The sequence below is a fragment of the Protopterus annectens genome, chromosome 12.part0, assembly GCF_019279795.1.
Source record: "Protopterus annectens isolate FY-2018-M chromosome 12.part0, PAN1.0, whole genome shotgun sequence".
Classification (NCBI taxonomy): Eukaryota; Metazoa; Chordata; order Ceratodontiformes; family Protopteridae; genus Protopterus; species Protopterus annectens.
Window position 1 is genome coordinate 321,025,483 of NC_056746.1, and position 14,216 is coordinate 321,039,698.

General features: G+C 42.8%; 1 protein-coding gene across 1 annotated transcript in view; it reads right to left on the bottom strand.

The window, feature by feature from the left end:
* RBBP6 (RB binding protein 6, ubiquitin ligase) overlaps positions 1–14,216 on the bottom strand; it is a 2,624,906-nt gene that overhangs the window by 1,279,221 nt on the left and 1,331,469 nt on the right. Inside the window, exon 12 of the mRNA XM_044089398.1 lies at positions 13,812–13,896. Within this exon, the coding sequence (XP_043945333.1) occupies positions 13,812–13,896 (85 nt within the window). The remainder of the gene's footprint in view (positions 1–13,811; positions 13,897–14,216) is intronic.

Below are 14,216 nucleotides of genomic sequence, written 5' to 3' on the forward strand. Positions count from 1 at the left end.
TTAGTTAACTGATCAAGCATAAACTCTTGGTATTGGATCATATGAAACTGACAGTTCAAAGCTCTAGCTGAGAGAGTAGCAGAGGTGTATACTTTTTACCCCATCTCTAAGGACCTGGATTCCCTTTCAGAAGGGAGAGGGTTTTTCGCTGAGGTCCAAGCTACTGCCTTAGGCCCCTGGGAGATAGTCTCAGGATCTGCAAAAGGAGCCTTGTATAAGTGGTGATGAGTGTCCGTACCCTGTAAAACCTATCGGGCTTAGCAGGGGCTGGAGGTAAAGTATCAGGAGCAGTGCAAGCATCATTAAATGCATCATCCACAACAGGAAGAACTGGAGGTATAGCTAAGGGCCTATGTTGCGGTAAGTGTAAAAAGGTCCTAAGCCTTTTTCTTGAATCTGAGAAATCTTGTCCCTGCCATTGGAATTGCTCTCTCATGGCATGTAAGGTTTCCCCAAAGGAAAATTCCTCTGGTGGAGAGGCAGAAGGAATCGATTCTTCAGCATGGGAATCTTCATAAGTAGAAAAAGGAGCCTCTGGATGGTCTGTATTGTCTGTATCATCAGAAGAGTCATCTGAGGACACTGGCTCAGGGGGCTCTGCTCTAGGTCTCTTTTCTGGAGGCTGAGAGGCCCTGTCTGGGTGAGATTGGGATCCCCTTATTAAAGAGATGAGATCCTCTGCCAGAGTAAGCATTTGGGAGCTGGAACTGGGCCTGTGAGAGGGGGGCTTAACAGGCACAGACTTAGCAGTTTTGGCTGCTTTAGCCCTGGCAAAGGCCTTTATAGACATGGCTGCAGGAGGCCTAGCAGTACCACGTGCTGGGGTAGAGACATCCAAAGAGATGGTGTCCGATAATTCTTGAGAAACCACAGTAGTAGGCAAAACTTCAGAGGCCGATTCAACTAGGGTAGAAGGGGCCTCGGTAGTAGTCATGGATTCGGCTGAAGATTGACCCGTTTGCTCGGTTTCGGCCGAAACCGAGACACTCGCGGTTTGCTTAACCGTGGTTTCGGCCAAAACCGCGGACCGCGAGTGTCGGTCCTTTTCTTTGCGTTTCTTAACAATTTGAATAGTCAGAGGATCCGACGGCATAATGTACGCAAAATCTGAGCCGACGAACTGTTCAGCAAACTCCGACCGATGCCTAAGCGTTCGTCGGTTGAAGGAAGCACAGGCTAAACAAGCTGCTACGTCGTGGTCTGGGCCTAAACAAGGTAAGCAGTAAGAGTGGAAATCTTTATGAGGTATTTGTTTCCCACAAGTTAAACAGTTATTCACTTTTTCTGACATCGGCTGAGGCAAGAAAGAGTCCCCAACGGGGTACTTAGCTTTTTAGAAGTCTTCGAAGTAGTATTCGGTAGTAGTAATCTCTGGATCTGACCGACCGGCACTTGCGAACAGCTTCTGCTTCGGGCGCCACGTGGCAAGAAAGACTGAGGAAAATGGCGTCGGCTGATGCCTTTATACCCGAAGACCTGCAGTGATGACGTCGGGTGAAGTGCGACACCAGCCGAGGCCAGACCCAGACTTTGGAATCCGGCCGACCGAAGGGCTGCCTGACGACAGGACAACCCATTTGTAAGGACTGCAGATGCATCCTTGAAGGACATCACAAATAGACGCTCTTGATGTAATGGTGCATCCAGTAATCTTGCTTTGACATGATTTGGCAGGTTTTGTTCCTTAAGCCAAGCATGTCTTCTAAGAACAGACCCAGTGACAGCAGCCCTGAAAGATGCTTCTAAAGCATCAAACCCACATTGCAAAGTATGTTTACCAACTTGGTTAGCAGAATGCATTAACTCTTGTAAATCTTTGTGTGCTGCACAATCAGGAATCAACATAATTTTTGTTTAATTAGTTCCATAATATGCTGCTGATACTTTTAACATATGAAACTAGCAATTTAAAGCCCTAATGGTAAGCGTAGCAGAGGTGTATACTTTTCCCCCCCATCTGTCTAATGCCCTGGAATCCCTGTCCTAAGAGGTAGGAGTTTTGGCAGTTGTAGCCTTAATGCCTTTAGATCTTTGGGAAAAGGTTGCTGGATCCGCAGTAGGATTCCTAAAAATGGAATTTGTGGGAGTCGGGCACTCTTTAGTACCTGTCAGGTTTCCTGGGAGCTAGAGGCAAGGTATCAGGGGTAAGGCTGGATTCCAGGAAGACATCATTTACAATTTCCAGAACAGGAGGGATAGCTAGAGGTCTGTGCTGAGGCAAGCTTAAAAATTCCCTGAGTCTCTTTTTGGACTGGGAGTAGTCCTGGCTCTCCCAGCGGAAATGTTCTCCAAGGGTGTGCAGGGTTTCACCAAAGGAAAAATCTTCTGGTGGGGAAGCAGAGGGAATGGAATTCTCTGCATCAGAATCCTCATAGGCAGATAAGGGTATACCCTGGAAATCAGAACGATCAGAGTAATCAGATTCCTGATCAGAAGAATCAAAAGGAAAGTCAGTTCTGGGTCTTTTTGTGGGGGAAGGTTGACCTCCCCTAATTAAAGTAATGAGGTCCTCAGCCATTCTAATCATTTATTTTTGTGGCATGCGGGCCTTAGAATGCACTTTGGTCATCGGTTTCCTAGGTGTAGTGCAAGCTTTAGGCCTGAGAAATTCGGTATTTTTGGTTTGAAAGGAAGTCGTTGGTTTAATATGAAGATCGGAAGGCCTGAAAACACCCTCAGAAGCCGGTGCCTGCACAGCGGCTCTGGACCCATCCAAGGTAGACACATCCACAGGTTCCATAGTCAAAAAAGCATCTTGTGGCATACTGGACTCCAAATGGGTCTCAGTAGAGGCCTGCGAATCTGTAGAAGCGGATATCAGGGGCTGCAAAAGCGCCTCACTGAGTACCAGCGGACTTGCGACTAGCTGAAAGGCAGCATCGTCGGCAGCTTTGGACTTATGCAGTCTGTCTCTGTCATTATCCTTTCGTTTTTTAGGAAGAACGGTAGTCGGAAGGCTTACCGAAGACATTTCCGAGTACGGAGATCGAGAGTGAAAGAATTTAGCTACAAAAATAGCCCGATGACTAATAGCTCGGGCATTGAATAAGACACAAAACCGACAGCGAGGGACATTGTGGTCTGGGCTTAAACAGGTGATGCAGCAAGAATGAAAATCTCTGTGAGGTATTTGCTTTCTACAGGCAAGACAATTATTAATTTTTTTTCTGACATCGGTTAGAGCAAGAAAAAAGGATCCCCAACGGGGTACTTATCTTTTGGAAGACTTCAGGTCTGAAACTCGAAAAAACTAATATTTTAGGAGTCGGCCTAACGGCTTCTGCTTCGGGCACCGCACGGCAAGAAAGACTGATGTAATGGTGTCGGCTGCATGTTTTATACCCCTGACAACCTGTCATGGAAGAAGCGACAGCATCTGATGCAGAAATCCCAATACCCTGGTATTCAGGCTGGATGAGGGCTACTGAAGGTGGCGCATCAGGGGCTGCGAAAGCGCCTCACTGACTTCAGGAGGACTGATGACTAGCTTAGCGGAAGCATCGTCGGAAGGTTTGGTCCTGTGCAGTCTCTCTCTATATCTTTACGTTTTTTTGAAAAGATCTGCTGTCGGATGGCTTACCGAAGCCATACTGGAATTAGGACTGTAAACGGAAATATCTGGCAACAGTAAAGGCCAGACGACGAGTAGTTCTGGCATTTAACAAAGCCCAGAAGCGACAAAGAAGGACGTCGTGGTCTGGGCCTAAACAAGTGACGCAGTAAGAGTGTAAGTCACGGTCTGGTATTTGCTTTTCACAGGCGAGACAATTAACTTTTTCTGACATTGGTTAGTGCAAGAAAAAAGGATCCCCAAAGGAGTACTTAGCTTTCGAATACTTCAACTTCAATTAGGAAATGAAACTCCAGTAGCGGCCGACCGGCACTCATGCGAACTGCTTCTGCTTTGGGCTCCACGGCAAGAAAGACTGATGTAATGGCATCGAATGCCTTCCTTTATACTAATGACAACCTGTCAGTCCTCAAGTGACAGCAACCGATGCAGAAATACTAAGTCTCTGGTATTCAGGCCGGCCGAGGGCTATCCTAGCAGAGATAACCCAAATGTGATGACTGCAATAGTGAAACGCGAAGAACATCATGAATGGTGGAGGGGGAAAAGGAGGTGGACCTAAGGGCCACGAAAGCCTGCTTCAAGGAGTTGATGAAATATTACAGCTCTAGAATTCCCTCTGTGGGTGGAGGTAGGTGTTTTGTTTTCTGCTTCCTTTTCAAAGGAGTAGCTTTAGGCGAAGGCCTGGTTTCAGGGGTCTGAATACGAGATGGGGCTTCAGGGAAGGGCATCACAGTTGGTTGCCCGGTGTTGTCTGGTTCACACTCGGCATCCGGTTGGGACCGACGTCTGAGCTGTCTCCATGGATGTGCTGGCCATAACTTCCAAAGTGGCTTCCTTGAGAGGAGTCGGCTCTAAAAGACATCCAACTCCTAAATCAGAAGCTGGTGGGACGTCCGATGCCGGAGAGGTAGAAGTACTAGGCCTTGGAATCTTGGCCTTTTTTGTGGGGGATTCCGCTGGGGTGACCAACTCGGGATCCGTCCTGAGCGCTAGCTTTTTTAGCCTCTTGTTTTCTAAATATAGATTTAGGGCAGCCAGACGGCTTCAGAGGGTCTTGAGTATAAAGGATTGACAAATAGGGCAAGATGTATGGTTGTGTCCTCGGCCTAGACAGAAAATGCAAAGGTCGTGCGTTGTCCTTATGTGGAATCTGGCATCCTCATTGGCATTTACCCTTCATAGCGGACATCAGCTAATGGTAGGGTACAGCAAACCAAGCTCAAGGAAGAATTTAAAACTAAATCCCCAATGTGGTACTTAGCTTTAGACGTCTTCAAAGTAGAGCAGCGAAGCGATCGATGTGACGGCTGACTGCGTTTGAAAAGTTCTGAGGTCTGTGCATGCAGACGTCACATTTAAGGTCCCTGGATTTATGGCCCTATGTGTGACGTCCCATGCACCTACAGCAAAATACAGTTGTGTACACTTACCATAAATGTAGATGTCAGTGTGTATTCACTGTTGCAGTCATCACATTTGAGTTATCCCTGCCAGGCTAGCCATCAGCTGGCCCGAATACCAGAGACTTTGTATTTCTGCATCGGTTGCTGTCGCTTGAGGACTGACGTCAGGTCATCAGTGGTATAAAGTAAGGCAGCCGTTGCTATTACATCAGTCTTTCCTGCAGTGGAGCCTGACACAGAAGCAGTTCGCATGAGTGCCGGTCGGCCGCTACCAGAGTTTCATTTCCGAATTGAAGCTGAAGTCTAATAAAGCTAAGTACCCCATTGGGGATCCTTTTTTCTTGCACAAACCAATGTCAGAAAAAGTTAATTGTCTCGCCTATGGAAAGCAAATACCACACTGAAAGTTCCACTCTTACTGCGTCACTTGTCTAGGCTTAGACCACGACGTCCCCCGTTGTCGCTTTTGTGATTTAACGCCAGAACTATCTGTTGGGCACTTAATGTAGCCAGATATTGCTGTTTATAGTCCTCTAATTCCGATATGGCTTCGGTAAGCCATCCGACAGCAGATCTTCAGAAAAAACGTAAAGATAAAGACAGACCGCACAGGTCCAAACCTTCCAATGACGCTTCTGTTAAGCTAGTCATCAGTACTCTGGTAACTCAGTAAGTCGCTTCTGCAGCCCCTGAGAACCGCTTCAGTTCATAGGTTTATACTAGGCTATCTGCCCTAGGGCATTTATAAGCCCAGCCAGAGTGTGTTTGGCTTTCGCCACCCCCTGGAATGAGTATACTGTGCCCATTTTAAGGTTTAGTTTACTGTACCTCTGTCTAACAGTGACACAGAAGTGACCCCCGGGGTAAACCTACGATCTCCCATCCACTCATCAAGATTTCTCTTGAAGAGAGTCAATGAGGGGCTCTGCCTAACATGGATTGGGATTTTATTCCAGAGTGAAGGGAGCCTCTGGGTTATGAATCTGTCCCTCCAGCATGTCCTATTTATTTCTGTGCTGAGGTTCAAATCTCTCGCTCGCGTAGCTCTGGTGGATTAGGATTTTCTGAGGTGGAGCATGTCCATTAATTCCGGGTTGGACATGGCCTTGTACGTCAGGCACAGATCGCCTCCGAGTAGGCGGTATGCTACTGAGTAGAGCTGGAGTTTCTTTAGCCGGGCAGCATATGGCATATGTTTGAGTCCCTTGATCCTCTTGGTGAGGTACTTTTGGGGTCTTTCCAATTGCTGCAGGTGTCGGGTAAGGTACATCCCACATGGGGCATTGTACTCAATTATGGGCCTGATGAGGGAAGAGTAAAGGGGCACAATGACCTCTCCCGATCTAGATGAGAATCCCTTCATGACAAGGTGGGCAATATAGAAGGTCTTTCTAACCACTTTGGCAATTTGAGTGTCAAACGAGAGGTTACTGTCAACTTGGGTCCCTGGGTCCCTAATTACTTCTTCCGTACTTAATGGATTACCACCTATGTGGTAATTTGTGGGCACTTTGTTTTTCCCAAAGGGTATGACTATACACTTTTTGGCGTTTAGTTTAAGGCCATGGCTCTGGCACCAGTTTTCCGTTTCTATGAGACCCTTTTGAAGGATGCTTGTGTCCGCTGGAGAATCAATTATGGCGCCCAGTTTGCAGTCATCTGCAAACTTGGTCAGTCACAATCCTCCCATGTTTGCCTGTACCTCAGAAAAATAAATACCGAACAAGAGAGGTCCCAGGACCGAGCCCTGTGGGACACCACTTGTGACTGGTTTAGAGTCTGACATAGCTCCAGCAGTTCTGACCTTGTGGGTTCTGTCCTTGAGCCAGTTTGCAACCCATCTTATGACATAGGGGTTTATATTTAAGCTGGAGAGCTTGTCTATGATGCCCGAGTGGGGTATTGTGTCGAAGGCTTTTGCAAGGTCAAGGTAGGCTGTATGAACTACCTTCCCCTCATCAATGGTGTTGGTGACTGTTTCTAAGAAGTCGACCAGGTTCAAGAGGCAGGATCTGCCCTTAACAAAGCCGAATTGGGTAGGATCCAGTGTCTGCAGGGCCCCAATGTCTTTGTTAATGAGTTCCATAATGATCCTCTCCATAGCTTTGCAGACCAGGCTCGTCAAGCTTATGGGGCGGTAGTTTCCAGGGTCCGTAGAAGCACCTCCTTTGTGGAGTGGGACCACTGTTGCTGTACGCCATTCTTTGGGTACATATCCTGTAGTAAGGCTGAGATTAAACAGCTGCCTTATGTGTATGTTTAGCTCTTCTTGGGGTTCATGTAGCACGCAACCCGGGACACCGTCTGGTCCCATTGATGCTGTGTTTTTGGCTTTGGAGAGGGCGGCTCTCACCTGGGCATCTGAGATGTCAGGGAAGCACCACTCTGCTGGGATAGATATTTGTCCCTTTGGGGGGGAGGGGGGAGAAAAATTTGCACTGAACCTGTCTGCTAGTATGTTGGTAATGTCTGTGGGTTCAGTGTATTTTTTGTCATTTTGGACTAACTCTGAGCATATCTGGATTCGCAGACCGCTACCGCGACCCTTTCGGAGTCCAGTATGCCGCAAAACTCTTACTCGTCTAAGGATCCTGCGGTCGTCTCTACCTTGGATGGGTCCATAGCCACTGAGCAGGCACCGTCTTCCGAGAAAGTCCTTCACACAACCGAATCTCGACACAAGCAGACCATCTTTCGTGACTACCGTTCTTTCGAAAACAACAGAGTTCCTTAGGCCCAGGGTTCGAACCACACCCAAGAAACAGACTATCTACTCTCAGGCAACTGCTACCTTGCTTCAGTCTCAAATGCTTAAAATGCAGAAGACCTTATTATGCTGATCAAGGGAAGCCAAGTTACCCCCTCAAAAAGAAAAAGAGATCTGTCCCCAGTAGTTTTGTCTGAACAAGAGAGTCGGATGAATCTGATGCATCTGACTATGAAGACATGCAGCCCCTCTCCACTTATGAGGATTCTGATGCAGAGGAATCCATTCCTTCAGCCTCTCCCTCAGAGTATTCTTCCTTTGGGGAAACCCTGCATACTTTAAGGGAGCATTTCCAACTGGAGAGTCAGTACTACCCTCAGTCTAAAGAGACACTCAGGGAATTCCTAGATCTTCCGCAACACAGACCCTTGGCCATCTCCCCAGTCCTGGATGTGGTGGATGATGTTTTCCTTGAATCCAGCTCAACTCCTGATGCCCTTCCTCCTGCTCCCAGAAAACCAAACAGGTACTACAGAGTCCCTGACCCACACAAATATCTTTTTAAAAATTCAACAGCTGACCCTGAGGTCATTTCTCAAGGGCCAAAAGGGAAAGGGTCTCGGTAGCTGCCTGTGAATCAACTGAAGTGGGCATCAGGGGCTGCGAAAGCACCTCACCGAGTACTGGAGTACTGATGACTAGCTTAATGGAAGCATAGTCAGAAGGTTTGGACCTGTGCGGTCTGTCTCTGTTTTTATCTTTAAGTTTTTCTGAATATCTGCTGTCAGATGGTTTACCGAAGCTATATTGGAATTCGAGGACTGTAAACTAAAATATCTGGCTACAATAAGGGCCCGATGATGGATAGTTCTGGCGTTAAAGCACAGAAGTGACAACGGGGGACGTCATGGTCTGGGCCTAGACAAGTGACGCAGTAAGAGTGGAAGTCTCGGTGTGGTATTTGCTTTCCACAGGCGAGACAATTAACTTTTTCTGGCATCGGTTAGTGCAAGAAAAAAGGATCCTCAACGGGGTACTTAGCTTTAGAAGACTTCAACTTCAATTCGGAAACGAAACTCAGGTAGCAGCACTTGAACAAACTGTTTCTGCTTCGGCTCCACAGCAAGAAAGACTGATGTAATGGCGTCGGCTGCCTTACTTTATACCACTGACGACCTGACGTTAGTCCTCAAGCTATAGCAACCAACGCAGAAATACTAAGTCTCTGGCATTCAGGCCGGCTGAGGGCTACCCTGGCATGAATAACCCAAATGTGATGACTGCAACAGTGAAACACGAAGAACATCCAGGCTTAAGCTTTTGTACAATGAGCAGATGTTCGGGTAGCCTGAGAAGGAGAATCCCCCAAGAATACTGCAACATAGGAAGAGAAGGACACAGTACCACCTTTATTGGTGGGTCTTTATTCAGAGAAAGCATTTGACAGAGTAGACTGGGACATCATGAGTAGGGCAATGGAAGCATTTGCTTTCCCTGACACAATAAGGTTGACTAAAAGAATATATGAGGGATTAGAGGTGCGAATTAAAGTGGGTGGTGTCCTCTCCGAACTTCTGCTTGAGTAGAGGAAATAGGGTAGGGATGTCCTCTTTCCCCTTTGTTGTTTGCATTATATTTAGAACCATTGGCAAAGAAAATAAGGGACTCAAATTCAAGGATATAACTGGTATGGTAGTCAAGAAAAGCTGACTCTATTTGCAGATGACATTTTATACATGACAAAACTAGAAAGGGACATTACAGTGTTGTGGAACATTTTAAGACAATTTCAAATTTCTTGGGATACAAAATTAATGAAGCTAAAACAAAGGCAATAGCGGTAAATTATGTACCCACACACAAATTGGTCCAATAATATCCATATTTATGGAGACATGATAAAATGAATTATTTAGGAGTATGGATTAGAAATGACTTTGTGGTGGCAGCTAAGGATATGGGAAGAAAGTAAACAGAAGATAATACAAAAATTGAGAAACTAAGTTTTGTTATATGGATATGGATTCTAAGATACAAGCCATTAAAATGTTTTTAGTCCCTTTAGTCTTACACACAGGTCAAGCATACTTTTATCAACCGGAAGAGAAGCGGTGGATAGTATTTAAAAAAGAGTTGAAGGATTTTAACTGGAAAGGGAAGACAACGGGGGTCAACATGATTCTACCAATAGAACAAGGTGGACTAGGATTACCTAATTTGAGGGGTATTTTACAGCAACACAGTTAAGGCTCTTATGAACAGCACAAGCAGAAAACTACAAGTCAAACTGAAAAGGAATGATGGTGACACAGGGAGGAAGCTCAAGAAATGAGAGATTGAGATTTTGGATGCACACTCTTAAGGAGAGCAACTAAAATCACACAGAGTATTAAATTCATAAAATAGCAGGGAGTATTCTAAGAACCAAACCAGCACGAGAATGGAAAAGAGAGATTTTGCCGATAGGGTTGACTATGGTCAGGGATATAAATAATAGGCAAGAGGGTGCTGGAATTTATTGGAGAAAACTTTCAAAGGAATCAAGGTATTGGGAGCAAATAACTAGAAAGGGAAAGGTAACAGAATGGGAAGAGGCAAAGAATTTATTTGGACTGCAGGTTAGACATTGCCTTCCCTATCAAGGATTGATATCAGAGTATAGGCAAAGAGAAAGAAATAGTGGGCTCCTAAATGAAAGACCAGCACTGGTAGAGTTTTTAATAAAATCTAAAACAGAAGCTACTGTTAAAAAAGGAATAATTAGTAAAGCATATAAAATATTGCATGATAATTATAAGAATCAGTCAGAGGAGTTTAGAAAGGATTGGGAAGAGAGACTGGATAAGCAATTCACAAACAGATAATAGGGGGATATACGTATATCTCCCAAACATGCAACAAAGTCTAGAAAATCACCAAAGTATCAGGACCGATCTCTGCTGCTCCTAGCTCGAACAGGGCACAATCCACACAGTAGGTCTATTGATAATCCACCAACAGTAGAAACGTAGCGAAACACTATTGCGAAAAACTGTTTATTCACCAAGGCACAACTGCTTCCTGCACACAGTACAAAATAAAATAAACTAATAGAACAGGTTAAAATAAAATAAACTAATAGAACAGGTTTAGCGCTTTCATCTGTCCGTAACAGACTTCCTCAGAACCTACAACTGACAAGAATAATTCTACTCTTAAACAAATTTTGGCGCCAAATCTATCAATTAATTAAAAAAGTTAATTAATTAAAAAACTTCATTATATTTGCAGTATATACATTATTTCATTTTAAAATATGTTTTAAAAAGATTGTTTAAAAACATTTCTATTAATTCTGTGAAAGTACAGTATTCAAAATTAAATTATATGTATGAATAATGCATTTCTATTATGTAATGCCCTTAACACAAATAAAGTTAACAATAAATGTTATCTCACTACTTAAATATTTTATTATGTAAAAATATTTTATTATGTAAAAATAATTACTAATATTACTCCCCTAATGTCAAAAATGGTTTTAAACTAATGTACTCGTTCAGTCCGGGGTACGTAGTGGCATCAAGACAAATTTGCCATTTGCTTTCCATGGCACCTAACCTCGCTTTCCAGTTGCCACTACCTATTGATCTATCTACTAATTCTAGGATAGCAAACTTGAATGTATGCTCTTTACCTTTATCTTTAACATGTTTGCTAAGTGCGTTTTTATCATCTCCTTTCTTAATTTTATAAGTGTGTTCATATATATACGGGTTTTTAATTTTCTCTCTGTTTTGCCTGTATAATATGCAGAACAGAATGAACATTTAGCTAAATATACCACTCCCTGACTATTACAATTGCCAGCTCTAAATTTACATGTGCTTTTAATAACATTGTCTAATTTTACATGTTTATCTTCATTAATGTGTTTGCATTGCGTGCATGTACCACATCTTTTTGTACCCTTTCCAATATTATCTTTTTTGTGTCTATAGTCACTACTTTCAACTATTCTCTTAAGGTTTTTGCCAGTTTTATATACTACTTGAGGGTGAGGTCCCACTATATTTCCTATATCGTCCGTGTTGGACAATAATGTCCAATATCTATGTAATATCTCTTTTACTAAGTTAGTATGCAAATTATACATAATCACACATACTCTTCTTTCTGATGTCCTATTTGTCCTATTATTGAATCCTTCATAACCTAATAGTGGGTGATATTTCTTTCCCCATTGTAGTTTGACGTATTGGACCACATCATCTAACATATTTTTAGGGTAGCCTCTTTTCATGAATAATTCATATATATATCCTAGTTCTTCTGTCATTAACTCTATTGTAGATGACATTCGGGCTGCTCTGACGCATTGTTCTTTTACAACATTTTTGAAAATATGGGGAGGGTGACAGCTTCCAAAATGGATGTAATCATTGGAATGTGTCTGTTTCCTAAATAATTTAGAAATAAACCCTACACCACTGTTACTTATATATGTGTCCAAATATGCTATTCCCTTATCTTCCACTGTGTGTGTAAATTTTAAGAATTCTGTAGTGCTATTGATATATTTAATGAAATCTGGTATGATATCCTTTTTACCTTTCCAAATAATAAATAAGTCGTCCAGGAATCGTGTGTATAGGGAGATATTTTTAAAATATTCACTGGGAAAAAGAAAAAGGTCCTCCCATTCCAGCATAACTAAATTGGCATATATGGGTGCACATGATGCACCCATGGCCGTGCCTCTTGTCTGTCTGGTCAAGTCTAGAAAATGTAGGATCTTTGCCTGGAAGTGTTTACATAGGTATTTTTATACCGCAAGTAGACTCCAAAGAATTTTTCCTCAGGTGGATAGTAATGTTGGAGGTGTGACGGGCAAAAATGAGGTAGCTGCAAACATATTTTTTGGAAGTGTGATGAGATGGCAGACTTTTGGGATTCCCTGCAGACTGCTCTGTTGGAGATGCTGAGTAAGCAGATTGGACTGACTGGGGAGATGATTTATTTTGAGTAATGCTAAAGAATCGGAATTGCCTAGAGACAGTAAAGCCTTGCTGAGTGTAATTATGGTGGCTGCCAAAAAAGCAATTACTAGAAAATGGAAATCAAAGTCTAGATCAACTTTATTAGAAATAGTGAATACAGTAACAGAGATAAAACAACTGGAATTTGGATCTTTAGAAAAGGGAAAGAGCAAATTACATAGGACAAAATGGGAATTGTGGGAACAATATATGCAGAGCAGGAATGAGGTTTAAGAGGCAGGACTTGAATGAGCTATATAATGCTTAACTGACAATGATTGGCTAGTTTATAAGTGATGTATGATGTTTACGAAGAAAGTTGTTTCAAATGCGTTTGTGATACATACTGTTTGCAACTAAAGTGATACCATTTTGTATGTTTTTCATTTATATAAATGTAAGGTTGTCTTTGTTGTGTGTACATATAATAAACATGTTTGGGGGAGAAAAAAAAAGATCTTAACTTTCCTACATGACTTCCCACAATGATATAGGGCCAAAATGAACCTCGCTCACTTTTTTCTAGACAAAGCAATCATCATGGAAAGGAATACAAACGTATGAAAGGAAAAGCTGCCTGCAAATACGCACAAAATTGAAATCCATCTTTAACAAATGACTAACATAACAATTTGCATACAAGATGAAAAAAAACTACTTGACATCTAGAAATATCAAGAAATCAATCTGAGATTTCAAAAAAAAAAAAGACAAAAATGGAAATATTCAAGGATGATCAATGCAATTCAAATTATTTTACTCCCAAAAGACAAGGCTTGGCTTCTGTTAGGAAAAGCAGAGCTAACAAATTATGCTGTTGACCTTAAGGACGCATGGAGCCACCATTACCTATTATCTAAGGTTAGCAAGGCCAAAAAGGCTCGTAATGGGGTTGTACACACACTGTCCTAGATCAGGAAGTTACCCAACAGTAATAAGATGCTACATACATTACAAAGTATTACGGTGGATGTTCAATTATGTGATGTGGAATGATACAGACTGCAGAGGTTAGTGATGTCTTGTCACCAAGTATCACATTACTGTCAATTTCACCACTCCTACTATTACCTTGTAATGCACAATCTTAAAGCAATGCAAAAAATTACCTTTTGCTCTGAAACTGCAGTAGTGGATGTGGATGAACAGGCAGAGGATATAGCAGTGGTATTCAAAACTGCACTTTTAGGCTCACTAAAATACACAAAGAAAATTACACTGCAGTAAGGAAATACCGAGCATGCAACAGATGAAGTTCACTTTGACAATCTGCAATTATTTTCTGAGCTAAACTATAGAAAACAAATCAATCCAATGACAAAATCTTAAGCAAAGGATGGATTTACCAAAAGTGTACTGCACTTTCTCTTTTCAAAACTTGTGAATCAAACTGAAATTTCAAAATAAACTAAACCACAAAACAATTTTATTATTTATTTTACACTTGTTGACCGGGAGAGTCTGACCGGATACATGTTCATTTTCAGCGGATGCCCGGGGAGAAAAGCTCCACA